At 37.0% G+C, this 26,165-nt stretch overlaps 1 protein-coding gene across 1 annotated transcript in view; it reads right to left on the reverse strand.

Annotated features, from left to right (window-relative positions):
• ULK4 (unc-51 like kinase 4) overlaps window positions 1-26,165 on the reverse strand; it is a 254,582-nt gene that overhangs the window by 45,886 nt on the left and 182,531 nt on the right. The window contains 3 exon segments of the mRNA XM_009895025.1: window positions 8,181-8,366; window positions 16,529-16,627; window positions 21,435-21,601. Coding sequence (XP_009893327.1) covers window positions 8,181-8,366; window positions 16,529-16,627; window positions 21,435-21,601 — 452 coding nt within the window.

The raw sequence follows: 26,165 nt of genomic DNA on the forward strand, positions 1-26,165 counted from the left end.
TTGCATTGAGTTTAGCACAATGAGGTCCTGGTCTCCAGGCACTAATGCAATCCGATTATAATAATAATGAAAGCAGCAACACTCATACACTCCCATTAATGCTACAGACTCCAGAAATCTGTGCAACCTGATATTAACATTCAAGCTGATAAAATATTTTTAATAATTTAATCATATTCAATTGGTGTTGGTAGATAGTCTTAGAAAAATGTTGTTGATATTTACTACTCCTTATCTGAGTACTGTGAAAGATTTTGCAAACATTAAACATCACAGTAGCTTATAAGGGTAGGTAAGTAATATTAAACATAAAGCTGCTAGGGCAAAGCAGAAAGCAACAAAAGTAGGAGCCGTCCAGCTGTATATTAGAAAGTCGTCAGCATCAAAAAAAAAAACACTAAAAAAAAGAAGGAAAACCATTAAAATAGCCCTTTGTTTGACCTTCTGGATTGGGAGTGGGAGAACTTAATATATGATTTGCTAGCAGAGCAGGTGTTTGTCTGTGCAGTGGAAATACCAGACAAAGGATACCGTGCTCTCTTCGATATGGAGAAAGCGCTTCACAGTTACAGTAAAAACACTGACAGCAAATTAGTCATTGCAGAGGTGTGAATGTATAAAACAAAACAGCACCTCTAGATTAAGATAACCACGGATATTCCAGACATCACTCACCGGCTGCAAAAGGTGGGACCTAAATCACATTGAAACTTAGAAGTGTCCTTAACCAAAACCTTCCAAACTATACAAATTCCTTTATAACCCTCCAAATGGCAAGTTAATTGCACAAAAAATTCCTCATCACCTGACTTTACGTATCACTGCTTAATGTTTTGATTTTATCACAGGATATATGAATATTTTTAATAGGACAGGCTTGTGGATTCCACTGATCAGCTGAAAAAAAAAATAGTATCAGCTTAGATCCGATTCAAATAAAATTTTAATTCTCACAGCTGTTAAGAATTTCTTGACACTTTGACTTAAGAATACCCCAACTCATACAAAAAGAAAATACACTGTCTTTATGGTTATACACACACAGGGATACAAACCACACCACATAAAGTGAATTAGAGCAAGTGTAGTCAGAGAAGTACAAAATTCACACAGCAGAAGAGGATTCTGACGCAGCCAGAAATAAGTGATCCCATAAGCCTGGACAATCTTATTGAGATTTAAATGTTTGCCTTTTCTATGAGAAGAAACAAGCAGAGCATTCTTGTACCATCTAGTGCATTGGGTCAAAAAATAGTGACGTTTTCTGCAGTCTAGGTATCAGCTACAGAACTTCTGGATAGGATCAAAAGTGACAAGATAGGAGAAGATAAGAATTCCAGGGCCTGCATCAGTGACTGAGACTTACCCATGGATACTTGTTCTGTTTAATTTCATAAGACAGAAGGATAAGTACTGGAAAGCAAACTCATCAGTATATAACTTCAGAATGCTGCACTTAAGAATTTTGGCCAACTGAAAGAAGGATATTGTAAAATTCAAAGAGGTAAATGAAAAAGAAGGTTAATCAGAAACAGAAAAAGCCCGTTAAAATTCTTTCAGTGCTCTAACTAAGTGTGTAAATCTAAATACCAAAATATTCTTCCCTCTCCAGTAGAAACCATAGGCTGCAAATGTCAAAAAAAGAGAAAGTCAAGGACAGTGCTAACATATTGTACTATTTCTCAGCATCCTGAAAACACTCCATGAGTTACAGAAAGTATAAGTGAGCCTGAATTTAGCCCTTCACAAGCCACATAAGCTAGACACACAGGTCATAAACATGCACATACCTCCAAGATGAAACGGTATCTAACTATTTCAGATGAAAAACGAAAATTCTTATTAGACCTACACAGTGAAAATTTGTGTCCTGGATTACAATACAAAAGTCAAGTTAATTTTAACCATGTAGACTACTATAAAGAATGCCATGGGATCTTGAATGATAATCACATATTGGATATATGTCTGGATATGTGCATATATGTGTACATATGTGTATATAACCAATCACATATTGGATATATATCTCACATGTGGATATCCTAAGTATTGCTAGGCATACAATTAACATTTTCATAAAGTACTTTAAAAAAGTGCTTTTGAAAAGCTATGTTATTCTTAATATCAAGTAAATAATTATAAACTAAATCCATATTTTAGGACTTAATATTGCTCATAGAATGTCTGAGAACAAATTGGGATATTATCAAGTTTTGACTATTCAAAAATCACACTTTCATTGACTAAACGTTTCCCTTCTTAGTGCTACTGAAAAAGCTTTACTAAGCTTAAAAAAAAAATTTCCATCAGGGTTTAATAGTGAAAGTATAATATTTCATTTCCATGAGAATTTGGTAGAGCCCATAGGACATTACAAACTGAACACAAAGTTCAAAATACAGCTTAAGTGAGATTTAAAAAAAAAAAATCCAAATTACTCAGATAAATTAATCAATATTGGCTCAATTCTCTGTTCAGTAAATCACAAAATACAGCAAAGGGGCTGTGCCACAAGAGAACTATGCCTGCCAAATGCTGAATTTCTTTAAATTACACTATACTAGCTTTGTTTAAATCATTGTTTAATTGTTGCTTAAATTGTATTAGAGTAGTTGTCATTAGCTGCATTCACCTTCTGAGTAATCTAAACCAGCTCTTCTTAGCTCTTCACTGTAAACTCAATATATTGCTTCTTGACCAAAGGGACGGGCTGGCCCAGCAATTCTGACTCACAAATATCCCTGTCAAGTGCTAATATTCATCAGGGGCATCGCAACTTTTTTTTTTTTTTTTGAAGTAATGTCATTAGATTGTGTTTCAGTCAAAATATAGGCAAAATCAAAAAGTTATACTTAAAAGCTTACTTTATGACTAGATTGAAACTTCTGGGAAGTGGAGGAGGAGGAGGAGAGGCGTCTCCAGGGCGATTCCCCCGCAGGGAATGTAAGTGCCATGGCACAAGGATGCCAAGAACAGCAGGCACTGGAGGCCTCCCAACTCTTATCTCTGGGGACTCTCTCCAATTTTGTTAAAACCCTAAAACAAAGGCATGTCCGAGTGTGCAAACAGAGCGAGCTTCCCCGCATGGCAGGAAGGGTGGAGCAGCATTATCCTCCTCATGTATTTGCTTCAAAGCATTTTGAGAAACCCGTCCTGTTTACAATCTGCATGATATATCTTAATGCTGATTAGCTTTTTCTCCTTGGTGGGATCTTAAGTTGTGTTGAATGAAATGTTTCATCCTACCCAAGGATCCTATTAGACTGAAGCCAACAAAAGCTGGTCTATAAAGAAGGGGTGCAGGCTTAGTAACAACTAGAAAATAAGAGACTAATACTAATGAAGGATAGAAATTGTTCATATAAGAGTTATACAGATTTTAAAAAGAGATGTGATTTAAGGAAAACATATATAACAACATGTGCATTTACAGTGAGTACACCTATGTATGTCAGCAACCCACAAGTAAGTATTGTATTCATACTCTAACAAGCATCTCTATTATAACGCCATTCCTTAGAGCAATGGAATATTATGGACTACCTAAGTAATTAATGAAATTAATTAAAGGCATGCTTAAAAGATTCAGGTTAGGAGAAAGATGCATAAGAAGTTTTTCTCCAGCTAACTGAGCCTGTTCCTGAGCGCTGTGCTCTCTCAGCAGGAGATACGCCAACAGGTTCCCGCAGCTTTGTAAGACTCTGGGATAGCAGACTCTGCTGGGAATTGCCGCACAAGCACCTCCTTGTGGCACTGAATCCTCAGAGCTGAAGCCATAAAAGGGATGCTATCTGAAAATCTCTTGGGATTTTGCTTCACCTTCTTTGAGGGAAGCTCCCTGCAGATGTACTTGCAGGAATCTACTGAGGAGCAGATCTCCAGCAAGACATTCAACTTAGAGATTGCAGAATTGCTACCCTAAATCAAACACTTGTGCTACCCCGACTGTATATCTCTTCAAGCTCTAAATGTATTTCCCCATAATGCATGATCAGGGACTAATATAATGAGGACCTAATCTGGGAACTATCACAGTAAAAATACACACACGTATATCAATATACAAACACATAACTGTCAATTCAAAAGATGTGAAGTCAGCACATCTCTCTATAAATTTCAGGATGATAGAGTTACTAATCTACATGACAGAAATACTTCGGGACACATGACCTGAAAGATATTTTAGACATAGTGACCAGTGTTTCCCCAGGCTTTGGTTCATTGGAAGCAGCATAGTAAATCTGCCTGCAGGTACACAGTGATGCCATAGCTGTAGTCCAGACTGGCAGGGGAGCAAATTAGGGTTCAACAGTCCTACAGTGAAAATAATGAAAGTCATGGACCTTTGCCACAGCTCAAGTATTGTCATTCTAGCCTTAACATCTTTACTACACAGCCTAATAAAATTTGAGAAATCCTTATATGTATCCCCCACACGGTATCTGACAAGCAGATGACATCCTAAATGTCTTAGCTGCTCACAAATAAGGGATGAACAACTTTTTGACAGTTAAGATACGCAAATTAGTGAAAATGAGGTTCTAGAAAGATGATCAGAAGAAAAAAAAAAAAGTGTGGTTTAGGTAGAATTCAAACACACTTTCTGACAAGTACTTAAGGTAAAAGTCACAGAACAAAAGTTCACTCTCCACAGAAAGTGCAGAATTGCCTGTTAAAGCCGGATGCTTATTCATTTTTCTCAGAGGAATTTTTCCTTATTACTAGACAGAATAAAAAGAGTCTTCTCTTGTTTTGAAAGCTGAAACATTTTATTTGTCAGTACCCAGCTGTAATCCCACAGCGATTATCTGTCCAGGGGAGATATTGGCTAGTTCTATAAAAATTCTGGTGATAATCACTTGCCTTTACATTACACACTAGATGGTAAATTGAGATGGCTGGTAGACTTTTTCCTCTGGGGAAAAAGAGAAATGAAAAGCTTCTCAGTAAAGCAGGCAAAAATGGAACTATTTGCTTCCAAAATGAAAATTTCTTCCACTTCACAAAGAAATACTTTAATCTAGATGATTTACTGGACTTAGTAGAGATGCACTGTATCTTCACAGAAGAGGTGAAGTGATAGGATAGTGATTTCCATAAAGGGTGGCAGAAAAGGCTGAAAGAATCAAAGAATGGGACAAGATCACTCCCCTGACGTCACTGATCAGTTACACAAATTCTGCTACAAAAGATGAAGAATATCTGGAAAAGCAGTATTGTCTAAGCCAAGATGAAGCAATCAGAACAAGAGAGTTAGCAAAAGGGCTGAAGGGGAAAAAAAAAAAAAAAACAAACCAACAAACGCTGTTTCTTTGATTCAATAACTTTACTCAGTTTCTGTCCGTTATATCAATGCCAAGGAGAGAACATTCTTGAAAAAGACTGGTTAACCTGGGCCTGACGGAGCCAAAATCTTTGAAAGCTAAGGTGATTATAAAACAAAAACAAAAATAAAGCAAACAAAAAAACCCAGAAAGATGAAAGCCAGTGATGCCTCTTTAAAGCTTTAAATGATCCTTACTTAACACAGTTACAAAAGTCAGCTCAAAGCATATTTTTTCTGGTTTTCACTCCTCATGATTTCTTTTTACAGCAAAATAAAGACTGCAAAACAGCCCTTTTTGTGATTCCATTAATAAGTCTGTAAAAGGATATTTTTCCCCCCGTCTGGCCTATATCTTTATTTCTATTTAATAAATGAATACAAGAAAATTGTAGGGCAAAAACCAGTGAAGAAAGCATTGCAAGAAGTTTATATTGCCCTGCAGTCAAGCTCCTCATCAAAGTTGACAACAAAAAATAACTATTTTAAAAAAAAACCCAAACACAACAAAACAACCAAAAATACCTCAAAACAAACCTCCAATTTTGTCTGAAGGAACGCCTCCAACCACTGGAGATAAAACTTAATGAATAAATACTACTAAATTAAACCAACACATAGATATAAATTTCTATTTCATCAAGATAAGGTCATTTTGTACGTCAACAAATTCTGTGTTTCATTTAAATTGAAGACTGAAATTGAGACACCTGTCTCCATTGGCTCCCTGGACTCATATGAAACACTTGGACAAAAATTAACTAGTCATACTGCTATGCCTTTTCCTTATTCCCAGAAATACATGCTATAAAGGCAACTATAGAATAAACACATTGAATTCTTTTTTGTATATTCCTGTCTTACATAAGAAATACCTGTGCCTGTAACACCAAAGTTAATATGACCACAGATTGGAAACATGCTCTGTACAAGCACTGATTGGCAAGAATGGAAATTGGTGCACTTAATGATGCCTCTATTAAAATATTGCTCAGACACTTTAAAAAAAAAAAAAACCCAAAAAAAAAACAGAAAAGGAAAACACTGCTCTAGGCTTCAACATGAACAGCTAATGTGGGCTGAATCCTTCTTAAATAGGTATCATTATATTTCAATGCCTTTTGGGATTATGACAATTTTGACAAGATAATCATCTCCTCTGAACAGGACTTTTTAAGGTTTAGCGAAATAATGTAAGATTTATTAAATAATCTGTCAAATTATCTATGAACCCTGCTTTCAAAAGAAATCCTATGATCTCATTAAAATAATTACAGAAAATCTATGCCTGACATTATAAATAACAAGTACAATATCACTGGTACACAAAGGAGAGATCTGAAAGTACAGGAACTTGCAAGATTCAAAAGGTGATAGCATAGCTTTGCTCTCTTAAGATAATCAACAGAAGTTTCTGTGTTACATATCCTGCACACTAGCTCAACTTTTGAACCATAGTTTTCAACATGAAGGGAAAAGAAACAAGTAGCTATGCTAAAATAAAATAATCTAGGTATGTATATTGCAGCCTTATTTCTCTTTCCTTTCCCCATAATTTGTTGCCTCTTTTCTCTTATTGCTTTTGGGGAAAAGCAGAAAACAGTTCTATGCAGCACAAGAATTACACAGAAGGAGAAGCGCGGGCACAAGCGAAAATAAGTAGCAAGTGTCTTTAAAAAAATCTTTGCTAGAATTCTCTTTTCAGGAAAAGCATGAGAAAATAAAGGAGTGAAAGCTGATATGACGTCAAGAATGAGAGAAATTATGAATTTTAAACATAATTTCAATTTAAATTTTATAGATTCATGCTTCTTTTAGGGACAGATAGGACTGAGCAAAACTGGGAAGAAGGGTATGGTGTTTACTTTCCTGTGATTTAAATACAGCAGGCAGAAGAGGACAGGAACATGTCTGAAAGCTCTACAAAAAGGGTTGCTTCTTCCTAACTCCATAAGTAAGACGACTCCTGCTTCCACTGATTATGGCCTTACTCTAGTAGCCAGCACTGCACTTACAAAACTCAAGTGTCTTCTGCCTCTTACACTGGGGAAGTTACCCTCTTTTAATTGAAAACTCCTGCTCTTGGAGAGTAAAGGGTGAAGTAATCAACCAATGCAAGGTGACAATGCAGGCAAAGCTTCTTATCACGACACTTCAAGATAAAAACCATACTATTATCTGAGAGAATGTTACAGATACAGAAGGTTTTCCACCTCAGCTACTTGAAAGACACAACACTGCTGTCATGCCACCATGTCAGAGCATGACAGAATTGAAACTCTCACCCATCAATACCATCGCCAGACTGAGACCCTGCATGATTCCCACTGATTGGCATTCTACATTACAACCACTCCAGCAGAAGTGGTCCCTATCACTCAGTGAGAATGAGGAGTCAACAGTCTACGCACAAACCTATTTCAAGTACAAAATGGCATTTTTTTTTTTTTTTACCAGGAAATCAAGCACTATGTTTCTGAACAGCTATTTAATGCTACAAGGTTAGTTCTTTCAGAAGGCATTCAGAAAATTGTTCCAGTACTTCATAAAGCTGAAGTACTAATCAAATATATAAATAACATGAGTTATTTAAAGAGCTGAACAGTTCACTGCAATAGGGGAAACCCAACAATCATTTTGTAAGAGGTTTTAAGTGTAGAAGGCTATCTTCTTCAGAGAAGTTAACTGAAATTCAAAGACATGAAGTTTAACTTCATATATTTTGTTTTCAAAATTCTTTTATAGTCTTTTTTTTTTTTTTTTACTTTAAGAGGAAAAAAAACAGCCAAAAAATCATCCAATGATAAAAAAGAAATGTATGGACTTTCAAAATGTTTAGAAGCTGACTCACCAGTCTCTTTATAATTCTCAGCAAAAGCTTCAGTTGTCGTGTATCTTTTTTGGACTTCAGTACTTCAGCAAAGCTGTCCATGTTTTCTGGAGACATACTCTCCTGACTGTTCCCTCCATACAGCTGAACCAGCAATGATAAGCACTGTGAGGCACTCTCAAATATTTCAGTGTCTTCACTGGGAAGCTAAAAATGAACAAAAAATGAACAAACAAAAATCAAATTCCAATTTCAGAAAAATTGCATATCACTGGGGATCTGGAAGAGTATTAATATTTGCACTGTGCCAGGAAAGAATCATTTCTAGTTCAATGACTCAAAATTCCATTAAACTAAGCTTAACAAAGTGATGAAAATATAATTAAAATATATCTGTTCTTAAGAAGCAGTATAACAACATCTCCACTATGATTCTATCAAATAGCCCATCTATAGTGGCATCATAAAAGTACTGAAAATGTTGCTCCCAACTCTCTTATTTTCAGACAGTACCTTTTGCTTTAAATAGAAGTAGTAATAGCAGAAAGTATCATTATAGCCATGATGTCTAATCTTCTACATAATTCACACCATAAAGCTTCATTTAATTATTTCTAAATCAAGTCTATGGCTTCTGGTTGAGGTAGAGTACAGGCTATCTAGCTATTTAATGGATTTTAAGTAGTCACATTAGGAGGTGTATGTTTTGCAGATTTTAAACATTTTTCAGAATTCCAGCTTCTCTGCGCTCCTTTGAAGATCAGTCACTGGAGTACGCCCTAGCAATGGGATGAAAAAATTCTTTCCTGGGAAGCAAAATTATGGAAAAGATTTGTGGGCATGGCTAATAATCATCTTTAAATGAGCTTCAGGTGGTATGACACTGCTATCAGAATTATTTATATCTCTCTTGAAAGTACAATCTGGAAATAACGAGTAGAGATATTAAATTACACTTGTATTGGGCACTGTTGGAATGACAACAGGAATGCAATGCCTAGTTTTAGCGTACCCAGTTCACAAAAGCTAGTGAAAAAATCATAGAGGTTTCTTGGGAACAGGCAAGAGGATGACAGATTGGAAAACATAACAGCAAAAGACTGAATGAATTCAACATCTATAGCTTATCGAAGGGAGGGTTAAAGGGCACTTGATCATATTCTTTCAGTTACATGTGAGAAAAAGCAGGCAGAGGATAGGTTAATTCTTTTACCTGAGAAAGGACTGGTAAGAGACGATGGCTCAAAATTTTATCTAAAGCAATTCATATTAGAAGGAAGATAATACTTTGATTTCCTTTTTTCTTTCTTTCTTTAATAAGAGCGATTAACCACTGAAACAACTCCCTTAGAACAGAGACAGATATAAATTGTCTGTGATGGAGAATATCACAATAACTTTTTTTTTTCTAAAAAAAAAACAAAACCAAAACTCCTTACTATAATGAAGAATTAATTTAGGAAAGTCCTATGTCTTGTGTTATATAAGATCCTAGACTAAATGCTTACAATAGCCTTTTCTGGCCTTACAGTTTATGAGCTGAACAAAATACACCAGTGGTGGCCTTAACTAATAAGGTACAGAAATGTAAAAACACCTCATCACTCCTACTCAGTTTTTTAATTCCAAAAATACTATTTAAATACAAAGACGCTAGATTAAAAGTACAGTTAACAGACTATCCTTACTGACAATAAAAAGGAAACCATTTATATAATATGCCCAACCATTTCTATAATGATGACTTATTTAATCTGCAGCATGAACTTCCCAAGTTTTTTCATTGTAAGGAAAACCCATACAGTTACTTTAAAGCAATCTTGGAACATATCATCAGACATACACTCCTTAAATATTCAAGAAGCAATTCCCCAGGGATCTGCATGCAAATACAATCCTGTTTTACATTAGCTTCACAGAGTTGGCTGTTTAAAACATACTGAACTGAGATGTAAGCTCTGAATACATAGCCCCAAGACATATCACATTCTATTTGACCTAATGCTATGCAAGTGACAGGACCACAGCAGCTATTTCTTCCACAGTTTTGCTGTATGATTTTTCTTCATTCCAATCTAAATGCCACCTATTTAATTGTTTCCTTTCCAACATCCAGAATTATCTAATAACATCATCAACATAAATAGCAAGGCTAAAAAGGAGGAAACGCTACAAATAGTAACACGCTTTATAGCTCCATTTATATCTTCAATCCTTATCAAGTCAAAAAAAACCCTTCCACTGATCTCATTGAGGGCTTTGATCAACTTGTATTTCCTTCACTGAAAAAAAAAATGCTGTTAGATAAGCAAAGGAAAAATTAAACTGTTTTAACGTATCTCTCTTATCCCTTTTAAAAGCAGCAGTCTACCTTACAGTTTGTTACTAGATCAGTGTAGACAGGTGTATCAACCACTCCCCGAAGAAAATCACAGTACAAGAACTATATTCAATTTTCAAATGCTGTTTGTAGGCTAACCAAAAATAAAAATTAAGTGAACATTTGGATAGATACGTCCTTGCCCTGGTATTGCAGTGGAGGGTAGTTCCCGGGGCTCCATAAGCACAAAATCCCACGTGTAATCAGTAATCACAACAGCCATACATGGAAGCGAGACTGTTCCCAAGGTCTTTTTCTGAGATATTCACTAAGTATCAGCGCAGTGGAAGGGTATCCATCTATGCAGAGGACTGCCCCTAGAACAACCTTGTGTGAAGAAATACATAAAGCACCATGTCCTTTGCAGTTCTTCCTGATGCCAGGAGGTTACACGACTTCCACGGAAGCAAATGAGCAAGTCCAGCCTGTTAGCATTACTCCAGGCTGTTGTCAGCAGGAGGCACCAGTTAGTGAGACAGTGCAACATTTTGCCCTAGGTGAGGAGGAGCTGGGCTTGGGCCAATGACTTTGCTTATCTCCTCCTGGCATGCCCAGCCTTTTATCACTCTTGCTGCTGCTCTTTGCCCCTCAACAAGAGAAAAGGAGAACCTGAATCTCTCCATCCAACATTTTTTGGCATCAGATAGGCTTGCTCTTCACGGGATATCAAGCTGTTGGTGACCATCCTCCAAACCTAGCCACCAGTATCACTCCAGGGTTCACAGTACGTGCTAGCCACGGCATTATCCTTCATTGCCTGGTGTACTTCAGGCTCCTCTGCTCCTCTGTTTCACCGGAGTCTGTTTGAACTTCAGTGCTATCTAGAGTTTGGGGAGCAAGTTGCTGTCATCCTGGAAAATTGCAGGGTAAAACAATAACAGCATAGGTCTTGGATGAACAGGAAAACAAGCCGGGAATAGGAAAGACCGTATTTACTCTGGAGGGGACAAGAATCATTGGCCTACAGTCTAACCCATCAATAATTAAGGTGGAAGAGGAACTCTCAGCAATGTCCCTGTTTAAGTATGTCAGCATCAGCATTTTTCTCTATAACTCTCACCATTTTGCTGTTTCAGTACCGACAAGTAGTGATTTAGATGTCAAAAGTCGTAAGTCGGTAATGTAAAATTTAGCAATGGCTGCAAGTCAGTGTTAGTACTTTTATTAACAGTTGTAAAGAGTAGAGGATCTGAAGAAAATTATCGGTATGAACAAAAGGCATGACTGAAAATATACCAAATATCTGTAAATATAGAAAACCAAGGAACAAAATTCAGCTTTCAAGTAAATAGTATCTCATGCCTGAGAAGAGCAGCAAAGCTAGAGTCGTGTTGCTAGACAATGAGTATAGATGGATGGTTCATCTCTTAATCAGCAGGCACAGTGTTCTGATTATTTTTCTAATGATAACATTAGAAAAATGTTGATATGTTGATATTTGATATGAAGTAGTATATTTCAAGTCTCTGAAATGCATTTATAGTTTTTCATGACTGCAGCTGCTTAAGTTTTTGTTCTTTCAGGGGAGGAAACTGATATAAAACTAGACTTCTAACTCTGTAAGAAAATACCTGCCTCCTAATATTTCATAATTACATGAAAAAAAACTCTAGTGGCCTTTCATTTCTTTTTGCTTTATCAGTCTTAGAGAGGATTATGGATTCAGCCCTTCAGCAAGGCAGAAACATTAGTACTCCTTCTCCTTGCAGCTGTTAATATTCTGGGCTAGTGTATAGCTTGAAGAAAATCCAGCACCTTAAAATAAATTACTGAACAGCTAAAGTCATCATTTTTGCCATTCTCTAACTCAGAACTGTAGATTTATTTTTCACTTCAAAATTTTAAAATAATGCCTCATGTCAAGACTTTCGTGCAATGGAGATTGTGTATTACTTTTTACTTATTTTTTATGGCCATGTTATAACCTCCTGTAAACAGACTCATAACAAAATTCTACTTCTCTTCCTTTCTAGACAGAACCTGCTCTGTGTATTTTAAGGTTAATATGGTGAAGAGAAGGAAGTTTCTTGTTATTATACATCTATATTTCTGCAGTCTGTTGTCAAAAAATGCCTTCATTTTGAACCGAGTTGCAGTGTGTTCATGAATTGCAAACCATTGCAAGAAACGTGTGATCATTTGAGCTGAAGTGGCACTTTTCACACTGTTGGAGTTGTTACAGCATCTAATTTTAGAGCTACAATGAAACAGTCTGGATTACCCGTCGGGGACACTATTTCAATGCATTAATGAGGTTATACACAAAGAGAGTTTATTACGATAAGAGATAGATGTTCATTAGATCAGTAATGTGATTACAGAATGTGCTGTAAAGGAAGCACCACTGGGAACTATAGGGAAGATGATTTTGCAAACATTAAACAAAATGTAAAAGCAAAACATCATTACTAAATTCGCTAACTTTACTATGCTATTCTTACTAGCAAATATGCACAGTTTTAAATTAGAAAACAAAATATTATATTTTGGCTTAGGGCAAAATTGTCGTCCTCCTACCTAAGGGAAAATATTTAAAAACAGAATATATTTTCAGTTCATTTTAATCTAGCCTAATTGCTGAGAAACTAAATCCCCATTATGAAATTCTGTGCTTGTGACAATATATTCTTATTTCCTCTGGTGTGGTTTTGTTTGGTTCGGGGTTTTTTTTTTTTGTGGTGTTTCCTTTTTGAATTTTAGGGTAGCTCTGTAGAAGGGAATTCTTCAAATATAATTCACAGATAACATTTCAAATACAGTAACAGTAATACATTATACAATACAGGAAATAAACATGTCTTTCCACTCTGACCACAGACTGTATGTATTCCTAAGAAACGGGAAATAAAATTCTACAGTCTACAGGGTTATCATTCTTCTGCAGTCATTTTCATTATTCATTGACAAATACCTTCACACGCTTTGAAACGGAAGTTAGGTCACAGCCTTAGAGCCAGTGCAGTGCAGAGACAGAAAGGACCTAGAGCAGATCACCTCACTCCTCCATGTGCACTGAGGCTTCATATTTGCCCTCTTCATGTTTGCACATGATTAACTGGTCTTTCAACGGTAATATACAGACTACAGTAATCAACTGCAAATTTTACTAGTAATACTATGATGAAGAAGCCTGTCACCAGGAAACAAGAAAATTTGTCTCCCAGCAGTCTAGTAGGCTACAGAAAAGACTGGAAGATCTACACCTAGGATCTAAATCTAGGATCTACAGAGAAACAAAACTGCTTTTTATAGGTACTGGCAAGGTTTCTGAAAGTTTCTGAAAAGCCACACTGAAGTGGATTTCAAAAGTAAGTAAACAATTTTTTTTTTTTTTCAGTATATGGTACATCAAAAAGTAGAAGGCATTTTATATCTTCTATAATTGCTGCAAGTTTCAGTATAATAATCAAATTATATTTATGTTCAAGCAGAGAAAAATTACACAAAAAAGCTAAGTGTAATTAATTTTTAAACACAAAGCCAAGCAGAAGACTAAATGCTCAATTTATTTTCCTCTTATTGATCAATTAAGGGCAGATTGATCATGGCATTATTTATTGAATTCTCCATATTCGCAGTGTTTTCTGCCTGACAGAATTTGTAATTATTTCTTCTTTCGTGTTCTTAAAAACTCTGAAGTTTCATTTACCTGCAGTGTAGGTTTCCTACACTTGCTTTGCTCTGCCCTAAGAGATAGGCCAAATCACAATTACAGACGGGAAAAATTGATTCTAAGTTTTTAGCATTTTCCAGTTTAACTCACATCGATTTTTGAGAGATTATTAAGAGAGATGAACATGTAGAACTTGTGGCAAATAAATAAACAGACAAGTCAATGGGGCATGGAACAATCATCTACTTGAGGGATATACATCTCAATGAGGGAAAGCAATTATTCAGTGACGTAAGAAACTATAAATAAGGTAAGGCAGGTAGAAATAGCAAACCAGAGAAAATTATTTTAACTCAATATCTTAAAGTGATGGTTAGTTCAGAATTTAAGACCTCCATTATCTCCAGAAAATAAAGTTCACAAAGAACTGATTGCCTCAAAACAGTAATAAAGGGTTAGGTAGCCGCCCAGTTCAATGAATACAGAGAACTACTGTTGGCAGCTCCACAGAACTTAAGCTTAGGTACGCCCCAGTCTTTTTGAGGGGTAGGGAGCATGTACATCTTGAGAGACCCACTAGAATTCCCAAAGAATGTAGTCCTATTTAAAGAGATTAGAGCACAAACCTTTTTAAACAAGTGGATCCTAAATGTTAAAATTATTATTCCATTGTTCAAAGTCTTCCAACCTTAACAGGAAATTTTTAATACAGCAATGGGTAAAGGACATAAAATTTAACAAACCTAGCTGAAATAACTTTCATATATCCAGTCAAGCACATGTATGGAAAGAACATACACATTACAAGAGAAAATCCCTCACATTTACAAAATCTCTAACAAAATTCAAAAGCAAAACCAAACAAACAAAAGAAGCAGCACCAATGTTCTTTACTCTTTACCCATATGTTAAAATCAGCAGAGTTTAAATAAGCATTTTAAACATATCAGAATCTGTCGAAATACAGAACAAAGCAAACCCTAGTGGTAATTTGCAGCCGTGCTTCTGAAATACAAGGGCAAGTCAGAATCTAATCAGTACATGCTAACTATACAATTATCCTATCCTTTAATTAAAAACTTATAAAAGACTTCCAGGTGGTATAGGCTGAGTACAGTTTGGCCTCTAATTTTCTGTTCTTTAGAGAGTTAATGGAATTTAAATTTATGACTAGTTTCACTTTAAAGGAACATTTGCATCTTTCATGTCTTACTATTTATCATACATAGGGATTTAAAAAAATTAATAGAAAATAAATTAAAAGAATTTATAAAGATGAAATATTATATAGTTGAAATTCAGTCACTTTGTTTTAGATCACCCAGTGAACATTTCCAAAAAGCCTTTGTCAATAGCTGGTTAAAATGAATCCATCAAAGGAGGACTTAGCAACAAGTATAATGCCAAAAAATAATAAAAAAAGAATCATTCCCCAAAATAGAAGATGACAGACAGTGCTAAAGATAGTAAAAGAGTCACAGGTATTCGTATCATAATACCTCTGAAAACCTATATTTAAATGAAAATGAAAAAAAAAAAATTGAGGCTGGAAGACAACTGAATCTGAAATGCCTCTAAGTGAAATAACCTGGAAAGGATAGTGTGATATGCCACAGGGAAATTCTCACATACCATTTTAATGGCTTTATGCTGAATAAAAGGCTGTCCAGCTCAAGAAGCTTTCCTCTACTACAAGCTATTACACACAGAGCTGAGACAAATCTCTGGCACAGTATGATGGAGGTTGAGCTGATGGGATGCATCAGGGCCACAATACAGCACTCTGTGAAGATTTCAGTGCAGCACTGTGACATCTAGTAAACCCTGGCATCGACTGACTTTAAACAGGCAGACTTCAAAGATGTTTACAGATCACCAGGGACCATTCCCACTCATAAATTCCTCAGAATCGTGTTAAAATAAAATTAAACCCTTGAGAAAAACTCAGAAGGCTCAAAACCAAGAAAATAATATTAAAAGCCATCACTCACTGCAAACTAATTTTAAGTTTACTAACTTTTCTAACGGTAGCAGTACTTGCTGTTTCAAATTTTGAATACCATCCTCTCCCTATGCAGTGATCACTAGTCCATTCTAAAGGGCTAAAATTTAGCTAAACATGTATCCCAACTGAAAATCTGCAGCCTGTCCCTTGTACCACTTCTATGCTTCGGACACGCTTACTCCAATGTCACTTGTAACCTGCAAGTCACTATGACCTATAATTTCTTAAAAATTGTTAGTCCTGCCTTCGTACTAGGTAGGAGCTTATAAACAATGAAAAACTAGCAAGCAGAGTTCTAAGATGTTGAATTCAGTTGAATAATTCAAACTTCAGCAACATTCCAAAAGGCTTACAAACAAGGAAATTCTCACCAGTTGAATAAGCAGGCTAATTAGGTCCGTCAGGGGTTTATTGACAAGCAGAAGGTCTTCAGCAGCCTGCGTGTCCCCTCCTGTGCCAGATTTCTGTGCCTTAACAAGATGAGAAAAAATAAAAAGCAGCTTTGGTGACTGTTCTGTTATGAGAAACAAATTAGGTCCATTAGGTGGTCGAAGTTTGAACGGAAGTTTGAAGGAGACTTGTACGCTCTTTTCTATTTAAATATTCCTGGGCTCCCAAGAAGCAGTTACAGTCCCTGCGTCCGTAACAATAAGCACAAAGCAAAAGGGACTCATGCTGTCATGACCATTCTGCATAGGCTGAATATACTGACCTACGTGACATTTCTTCAGCAAAATGCTATAAACTGTATACACAAAAGATGTCTCTAAAGCAATAAATTTTTTATGTATTTGTATTCTCTTTCAACATGACATGCCTATTTTAACATTAAAGTTCAACTTTTTTTTTTTTTGTTTCCTTTATCAGGAACAATTTTAAGTGCAACTCAAAACAAGAAAATCAAGGTGGCTGAAAGGTTAGGATTCTCAGCAATAATGTCCAATTTTGCCTTTCTGACGCACTTTGTATCCTGAAATATTCATAATATATTATAATAATTTACTATTTAAATAGGAATAATAAAATTCTTAAGTGACCAAAGTCTGTGATATGATCTGTTACTACCTCTAATTCTGATCATAGAATCATAGAATTGTCTAGGTTGGAAATGACCTGCAAGATCATCTAGTCCAACCATCAACCTAACATTGCCAACACCACCACTACACCATGCCCCTAAGCACCACGTCTACCCATCTTTTAAATACCTCCAGGGATGGCAATTCCACCACTTCCAGGGGCAGCCTGTTCCAGTGTTTGATAACCCTTTCATTGAAGCAATTTTTCTTAATATCCAATATAAATCTCCCCTGGCGTAACTTGAGGCCATTTCCTCTTGTCGTAAGAGATCGCTATCATCCCCCCTCATAAAAACACATCATCCTAGGCACTGCTATTTATGACCCATCCCTGCCCTAGGACACCAGAAAGGTCTGCTTGCAAGATTTTTTGTTTAACTTCATTATCTTGCAGCAGCTTTGGACCATGACCTCATACAGTCTAGATGCTAGAGGAAAATGTAAACATTTTGTTTAAGAACTCATTTAAAAATAATTTTGTATTGTGTTCCATTTAAAGCACAATCCTAAAACCACCATCCAAGTGTAACACTCGAGGATCTTCATTGGGTTAAGTGAACACTGGAGCGAGTCCCGTAAGACACTACTGCTGAAGGTCCACTGTTGATATTGATGAGTTGAAAGGATAACGCCTTTCTTCTGGAAAGAATTTTGAAACAAAGGAGATCTGAAAAGCTGTTTCTCCAGGTAATAAGACACATTGGTATGTCCCCGACTGAGACTCATCACAAGGACCTGTAATGCTGAAGACCAAGAAGGGCAAAACAACATAGTGCAGAGAAGACAAAAAAAATTGAGTGTTCTATTAATCAAGAAAGGGAAGTAAGCCACATTCACTTCAGCAAAATTTACAACAGATTCGTCTGGTTAGTGTTTGGATGAGAAGACAAACATTTTCTATCAGGGATGTTTGACTACTTTCTTTATCTATTTAGTGTCTTTGGAAAGAGAATGAATGCTATCACTTAAAGAATTATACTTTTTTTTATATATATAAAGGTGTATTGGATTTGCGTGGCAAGATTTTGGTAGCAGGGGGGCTACAGGGGTGGCTTCTGTGAGAAGCTGCTAGAAGCTTCCCCCAAGTCCGAGAGAGCTGATGCCACCTGGCTTCAAGATGGAGCTGCCATTGGCCAAGGCCAAGCCCATCAGCAACAGTGGTAGCGCCTCTGGGCTACATATTTAGTAAGGGGAAAAAACCTGCTGCGTGACAGCAGTCGGGAGGGGAGGAGTGAGAATCTGTGAGAGAAACAACTCTGCAGACACCAAGGTCAGTGCAGAAGGAGGGGGAGGAGGTGATCCAGGCACCAGAGCAGAGATTCCCATCCAGCCTGTGGTGAAGACCATGGTGAGGCAGGTTGTCCCACTGCAACGCATGGAGGTTAACAGTGGAGCAGATATCCACCTGCAGCCCACGGAGGACCCCACGCCGAAGCAGGCTGGATGCACCCGAAGGAGGCCACCCTTGTGGCCAAGAAGGCCAATAGTATCCTGGGGTGCACTAAAAAGTGTGGCCAGCAGGTCGAGGGGCGTCATCCTCCCCCTCTACTCTGCCCTGGTGAGGCCAGATCTGGAGTGCTGTGTCCAGTTCCGGGCTCCCCAGTTCAAGGACTGGAGAGAGTCCAGCAGAGGGCTATGAAGAGGATCAAGGGACTGGAGCACTTCTCTTATGAGGAAAGGCTGAGAGACCTGGGTCTGTTTAGCCTGGAGAAGAGAAGACAGAGGGGATCTCAACAATGCTTATAAAAATCTAAAAGGAGGGTGTTGAGAGGAGGGGGCTGGACTCTTTTCAGCAGTGCCCAGTGACAGGGCAAGGGGCAACGAGCACAAACTGGAACACAGGAAATTCCATCTCAACATGAGCAAAAACTTCTTTACTTTGAGGGTGACAGAGCACTGGAACAGGCTCCCCAGTGAGGCTGTGGAATCTCCTTCTCTGGAGATATTAAAAACCTGCCTGGATGCTTTCCTATCCAACCTGCTCCGGAGGTTCCTTCTAACCCCTACCATTCTGTGATTCTGTGAGGCTGTGACCCCATGGAGAACCTGTGCTGGAGCAGGCTCCTGGCAGGAACTCTAGCCCTGCGGAGAGAGGAGCCCACTCTGGAGCAGGTTTGCTGGCAGGACTTGTGATCCCATGGGAAACCCATGCTGGAGCAGTCTGGTCCTGAAGGACTGTACCCCACGGAAAGGGCGCACACCGGAGCAGCTCATGAAGAACTACAGCCCGTGGGAAGAACTCATGTTGGAAAAGTTCATGGAGGACTGCCTCCTGTGGGAGGGACCTGATGCTGGAGCAGGGGAAGAGTGCAAGGAGTCCTCTTCCCTGAAGAGAAAGGAACAGCAGAGAATGTGTGATGAATTGACCATAACCCTTATTTCCTGTCCTGCTGTGCCGCTCGGGGGGAGGAGGTAGAGAGTTCGGGAGTGAAATTGAGCCCGGGAAGAAGGGAGGGGTGGGAAGAAGGTGTTTTTTAAGATTCAGTTTTATTTCTCATTATCCTACTTTGATTTGATTGGCAAAAAATAAAATTAATTTCCTCATGTTGAGTGTTTTTTGCCCATGACTGTAATTGCTGAGTGATCTCTCCCAGTCATTATCTCAGTCTTTCATTATCTTTTCTCTCCCCTGTCCAGTTGAGGAGGGGGAGTGACATAGCAAGTTTGGTGGGTGCCTGGCAGCCAGCCAGGGTCAACACATCACAAAAGGATATACCCACAGGGGTCCTGTGACAAGTATGCCAAGGCAAGTAACATCACCATAAAATTAGTTTTATAGGGGTAGAGGGCAGAGCTATGCTTCAAAACTCAGTTTTCCAGCTGCCTCTTTTTACCCATTAGCCTTCCAGAGGAAAGCAGATTACTTTGACTGGAGATGGCCAGAACTGGAGCTGGAGTTTTAGTGCATCAATCAACTGATGTATTAACGTAAAGCCAGAATAGAATTTGGCTTTGAATGTATAGATTTCATTTTGTATCTAAATAAAAATCATCAGTTTCACTAATATTAGCAATCCACGTGCAAGATCCCCTCTCCTCATATGTGTCCTCCAGTATAATTGGCCTCACCACTGTCGCATAGAGCACAAGTACAGAATTTAGCTCTCTGTGATTACATGGAGCACTGCCAACAATATGACAATCAGCAATTACCCTACAAAATTTGAAATGCATTACAGAACATGCTATTAGAGGACTTGAAAAAGACAAAGTACTGTACCATCAGTTCTAAATTAAGTTTCTTCCAAAAATTAATAAAACCCAAACCAACACCTTTTAGTGAAATATCTGGTTGATAACACAACTGATTATGTAAATCTGTGTACTGAAAAAAAAAAAAGAGGACCTTCTCAGAATAAAGAAGCCATGTTCTGAAAGTCAATACAACCTGGCTGCAAACTTTTCAATCTGTCCTCCAGATATACTGGACCTAACAGGCTTCTGTTTTTCAGTGGATAATCCTAAGAACATAAAAAACCTGACACAAAGAGTAAGTGGTGGTGTTTGCAGCCGAAATACAGAAGTTACTTCCAGTTGACTTAGAAATTTGGCAGATCATTTAAAACCAAAGCAAATATTGCTAGCTTAATGTCATGTCTAAAAAAAGACAGATGCTTTTTCTTATTTAGTTTTTAAGAGCGTTATGTGCAATTCCTTTGCATAGTATCTTTTTGTTCTCCATTTCTAAGGAGAAGAAAGTCTTCACTGGAGGAGGAAGTCCTACCAATGCCATGATATGCAGTGGTTCAAGCACAAATGTGGAAGACAAACTGAAATGCTTTTGTCAGTACATATGCAGAGGTTACATATGCTTTTCAAGCACAATAATCACGTGTGACTTATAATAAAAAAGATATTGTTTATTACAGAGTAATCTTTTTCTTTTAAAATGAATGGAAGAAAAATGCTTTGAACTGTCATTGAGCAAATATTGAATTAAGCTATTTATGGAGCACAGAAACAAGATAATCAGCTAGAATCCATGTTTCCAGCATATAGTGAGGCTAGTACGGATAGTCTAGCCACGTAAGTAAGTACATGAAACAGTGATATACAGTTGAAAATACATGCTCTTCACTTTCCACCAAACTAAAAATTCAATAAAACCAGAATAGTGGGAATTTCATTATTAGGATAACATGAAATTATCTAAAGAATTGTTTAAGATGGTGACGACCCCAGGAAATAAATTCCATACCTGTAAAGTCTGGCGCACAATTTTTGCTGTATACATCAGCATGCAGTGCAAAATGTCAAGCAAGGACAGAAGCAGTGCATTTGCCGTCTTTGTGCTGCTTTTATCATCTGCCTCCAAGTACAGAGCCGCAGTTTCTATTAGGAGATTACAGATGTGACGACCCAGTCCTACATAGAAAGTGAGACAAAAAAAGGAAAAGAATAATGTGGAAGGTAGCCCAGTTAAAACTAATAGATTAGCATAAAAACAAATTTCACATACATTATGAATATTTATTAAATTTCCTCCTTTTCTCCATTATTATAATTACCTCCTGTTTGGAGCATCTCATAAAGACAGCTAAACTGATACAATCAAATTTGCTAACTGCATGAAAAATTATGTAACATCCATTAAATAAAGACATACTTTGAATTCTAAACTTTTCTGTAGCATGCTGGTACACAAGTCTCCTTCACAACACACCTGGTCACAAGAGTTAAGCAGTTTCTCCAGGCTGTTACAAAATGACACACCAAGGTCAGAGCCCAAAGTTTTCTTTCTTAACTGCTCTGCCAACTACAACCTTCCTCATATGCTTTAATTGTAGAATTGAACAGTGTTATGCTTACCATAAAATAAATTCAGAAGAGCATTATAAATTAAATACTGAATACTATATCATAAACGCTATTAAGATTTGTTTGACTGGTGATAGTAAAAAGTTTCCTGAAAATACCTTCTTGTCTTGAAGCTTTGGTTCAAGTTCTTTGGAATTTAGTAACATCAGCTCCTGTAGCTTGCTTAACCCACAAATCAATTCACATATCAGAAAAAATACGATCCATTTCAAGGCAATGCTGATTAAATTCAAAATCTTTCTTACTTTCAAATACACAGTGACCGAGTTCATTATATTTGATCTTAATCTTTTTCTTTCAGAGTTTCATAAAGAATGAAAGATACTTTGCTCCTCACCAAGAACATGATTATGTTTGTAAACTATCTTCTTTTAAACTGGCAATTAGTTATACTGTGATGTGGGTGTACATATCTAGGAACATTGTAGTATATTAGTATATTAGTTTCTAGTCCCCATGACTGTCAAAAATGACTGAAGCATTTCACTGACTTTACTGAAGTAAACAGACTCCTTTTATAAATTCTCCTTTAAAAAGTAATTGTATATATTTAATCTTGTACTGATGTTTGTAAAAAGTGAGACAATGTAGAATACAATATGTAGTTACACCATTCAGCTTTTGAGAGCAGTCAAATCTGTGGGGTGTTGAACTATTTTTGCTTTGAAAGCCACCCCATCAATTAACTAAACTTCCATGAAATATTTTCCTCCCCTATTCATCATCCTTAATACTTCCCTCAGGAAATTAAATAAAAAAACATTCATTTAGAATACAGTTATGGGTCAGGATTATTAAGACTTGCACTCTTATTATATCTCCCATCTTTTTGTGCTTTCTGTGATTACTAGCATTATTCTTCCACAACAGTCTGATTGATGGACTACAGCTCAGGCTAAGCTTTAAATTTCCTGGTTTTTTGTCTGCATAAACCAAACTTTCAGAATTGTATCAGTCTAATCTTGCCCATTTAATTTCCTCCTTCTTTTTTAAAGTACAATTTCTGCTGCGGTTCTGAACATTTCATACAATGAGATAGCATGCAGAGACATATTTAAGTGATGTCACCAATACCCACCAGGAAGAAAAAAAATGGACATAATTGCATGTCTACCCAATACAAACCTCGTGGTTATTCTATTCCTTTTTTCACCAGGCTAAATTAGAATGAACCTAAGAAAACAGTCCAGTAAGAGTTGGTCCCTATCAAAGCAAGGTCTGCAAAATTGTCTGCAGGGATATGTCCAAGTACACTCTGGTTTTCCCTCTATATGACCACAAAACCCACAGCCACATCAAAATGAATGAGTCACCCCTATTATTTCTAGATGGTTTACATATAACCCTTAAGACAGTGACTTGGAGATTTATGCTGAGAAAGCCACTTTCAAATGAAGGTATTGTATGGGTCATCATCAAGAAATTTGTAGGCAGTAGTCCCCTCTGCATTCATAGCCCTAAGTAGGGAATGACTGGTAGTGAAAGAAACAAGAGGATCCATGGCTTTGATCTGCAATTCCTTCCCTTTCAACTTTGAAGAGAACCACTTGTTTATTCCCTCGACTGAACCAGCCCGAGTCTCACAGCCACCTCACTCGGGCTGTTTGGTTGAATGGGAAGGTGAACCGAACACTCAACCTTCCCACACCCATCAAGACATGAATAATATAATCACCTAGATATTATTCTCTTGAAGCATTTACATCCTAAGGCTATGCATGTTAGCAACCCTGCCTCCAAACGCCTAAAATACACCAGAATATTTACACTTACTTAGTTAACGAAAACATCAGAATAAGTGGATTTTATATAGTTAGAGTCATGCTTACACAGAGTTATATGTACAAAGATATGAATGTTAAATGTGGAAATTTTGGGGGAAAAAACCAAAAAAACAAAACAGCAACTTTCCCTGGACTTAAAATACCTTTGGAAAATTTAACACATCAACACTTTATTATAAAGACATTTAAAATAAAACACTGGTGCAAAATGTTCCCTAACACACTGCATGATTCATACAGAAACCTGATAAACACTTGGTTCCACAGATAAAAAAAAAAAAAACAGACTGACCTCTTGCCAAATAAATAAAGTTCCAGACACGCTCTTTAAAATACTTTATTGTATCACAACAAAATGAAAATTGGAGGCCACAATTGTAGGCATGTAAATATACTCCTTGCTTACACCACAAGAGAAAATACACACTTTGCTCTCAGAAGAGAAAGTTGGGAAGCTGGTGTAATTTACAGTCACCATAACAAAAATCAGTAGAAATTTAACAGCCTTGGCCATTGGCACTGTAACCAATTTACTCAAAAGGTAGCTATAAAGTTCAAGGCCAATATGTCTCAGCATTCCAAAAATTGAATACCACAACAGATAGTCTGAAAAAAAGAGGATGCAATTCTGAAAGAAGGAAACTGTATTCATAATTCAGTAAATAATAATATAAAACCTACATATGGATGTCTAAGTTTCAGGAAATACATTGAAGATTTTCTGCCAGATTTTGCAAGTAATTCAAGAACCACATGCTTCTTAATTTCCAATAATGCCTAAAACTATATTTATCTTTAAAAACATGAGACAATGTATTTCTGAGACATATTTAACATACTTAAATTTCTTATGCAGTAGTTCTCAATTGTTCATTAGAAAGTAAAATAAGTTCTGATTCAAAAGGTACATCCCATGCACTCCTGAACTTTGGAAGTAGAGGATCTGAATCTGAATTCTGTATCATAGTGGAGAGTTAAACGCAATTAAATTGAGGAAGACTGCTCTACTGAGAACACCTACGTATTTTTAAGTATTCTGGTACTTCCAAGTATGTTAGTAACAGTCCACTTAGTCAAGAGAAAAGTGTTAGCAACAGTTTACATGAGTTAATGTAACCATAATTTCTTTCAGCTGTGTATTTCTTATTAAAAGGGTTAAGTAAAAACTTATTAACTTATAGATTTTTTTGCAAATTTGCAAATTTCAGTGAGCAATTAAAATATATGACATCATATAGTGTATAGCTATAGATACAGTTTAGATTTACTATGATAATTCGTAGTGCACTAGTCATGCCTTATATTTATTTGTAAAAGTAAGATCTTCAAAACACCAAGCCTCAGTGCAGCTCTCTGCTATTCAAATTTTGCAGAAAAATAAGGCAAAACTTGGGGTTTGTGTTAGACTTACTGTGTTTATAAATGAACATAACTGGGATTAAACAAAGAACCTGTTCTAACTGCAGTCCAAGATTCATAATATGTATTAAAAGGATTGCATCCAAAAGTCCTAGCCACAGTTTCATATCCTTTGACAAACCTAGTGTTCACAGCAGAGTATTTCTCCTGCCCAGAGACCCCTGCAATGAACTGAACACGTCGCTGGTAGTGCTTTATGAATGTGGACTGTGATGACTATGCTTGTGTTTTACAAATCTTTTCAAAAGATAAAAGGAGTCTTTTGGCCCATGATACAGCTAATCGGACAGAATGTGCCATGATGCCTTCTGGAATGAAAGCTGAGAGGAGATATTTTATTCTCACCTATTAGCAAGATGGATAAAGAAAAAGAAATCTTCACTTCCAAATCATATGAAACATCAAAGGACAGCCTAGGAAGCAATCTTCTAGGCAATCCTTTCATGCCTACCAGCAATTAGAGCGTTCAACAAACCTGTCTGCTTCCAGCTGAAGAAAATGTTCGAGCAGGTGCACTTCCTCTGAACAATGCCACCACGCAGCCAAGCAGCCAGAAGCAAAACCCTCAGCCCGGCAAAAAGGTTTCTCTTTGTTCCTTTCTACACATCGCTCTCTGGAGAGCTGTTTTTCCCATTTGTATCACACCTACACAACTGACTCCCCAGGGGTATTACTGAATATATATTCACTAGACATTTCTGCCTTCTTTTACTTACAGAGTGGACCTGCTTAGGTTTTTTGATTTTTTTTTTTTTTTTAAAGACTCAAAATAGTACCCTATTGGGAACTAGAAATGATACCGCCAGACTAACCTGAAAATATATTGCATAATCTTTTTAATGTTAATGATAAAACTCAAAAATACTGCTAAGAAGAAACATAGGACTGTGGTCTGAGATTCTTTTGCA

The sequence above is a fragment of the Charadrius vociferus genome, unplaced genomic scaffold, assembly GCF_000708025.1.
Source record: "Charadrius vociferus isolate BGI_N301 unplaced genomic scaffold, ASM70802v2 scaffold51, whole genome shotgun sequence".
Classification (NCBI taxonomy): domain Eukaryota; kingdom Metazoa; phylum Chordata; class Aves; order Charadriiformes; family Charadriidae; genus Charadrius; species Charadrius vociferus.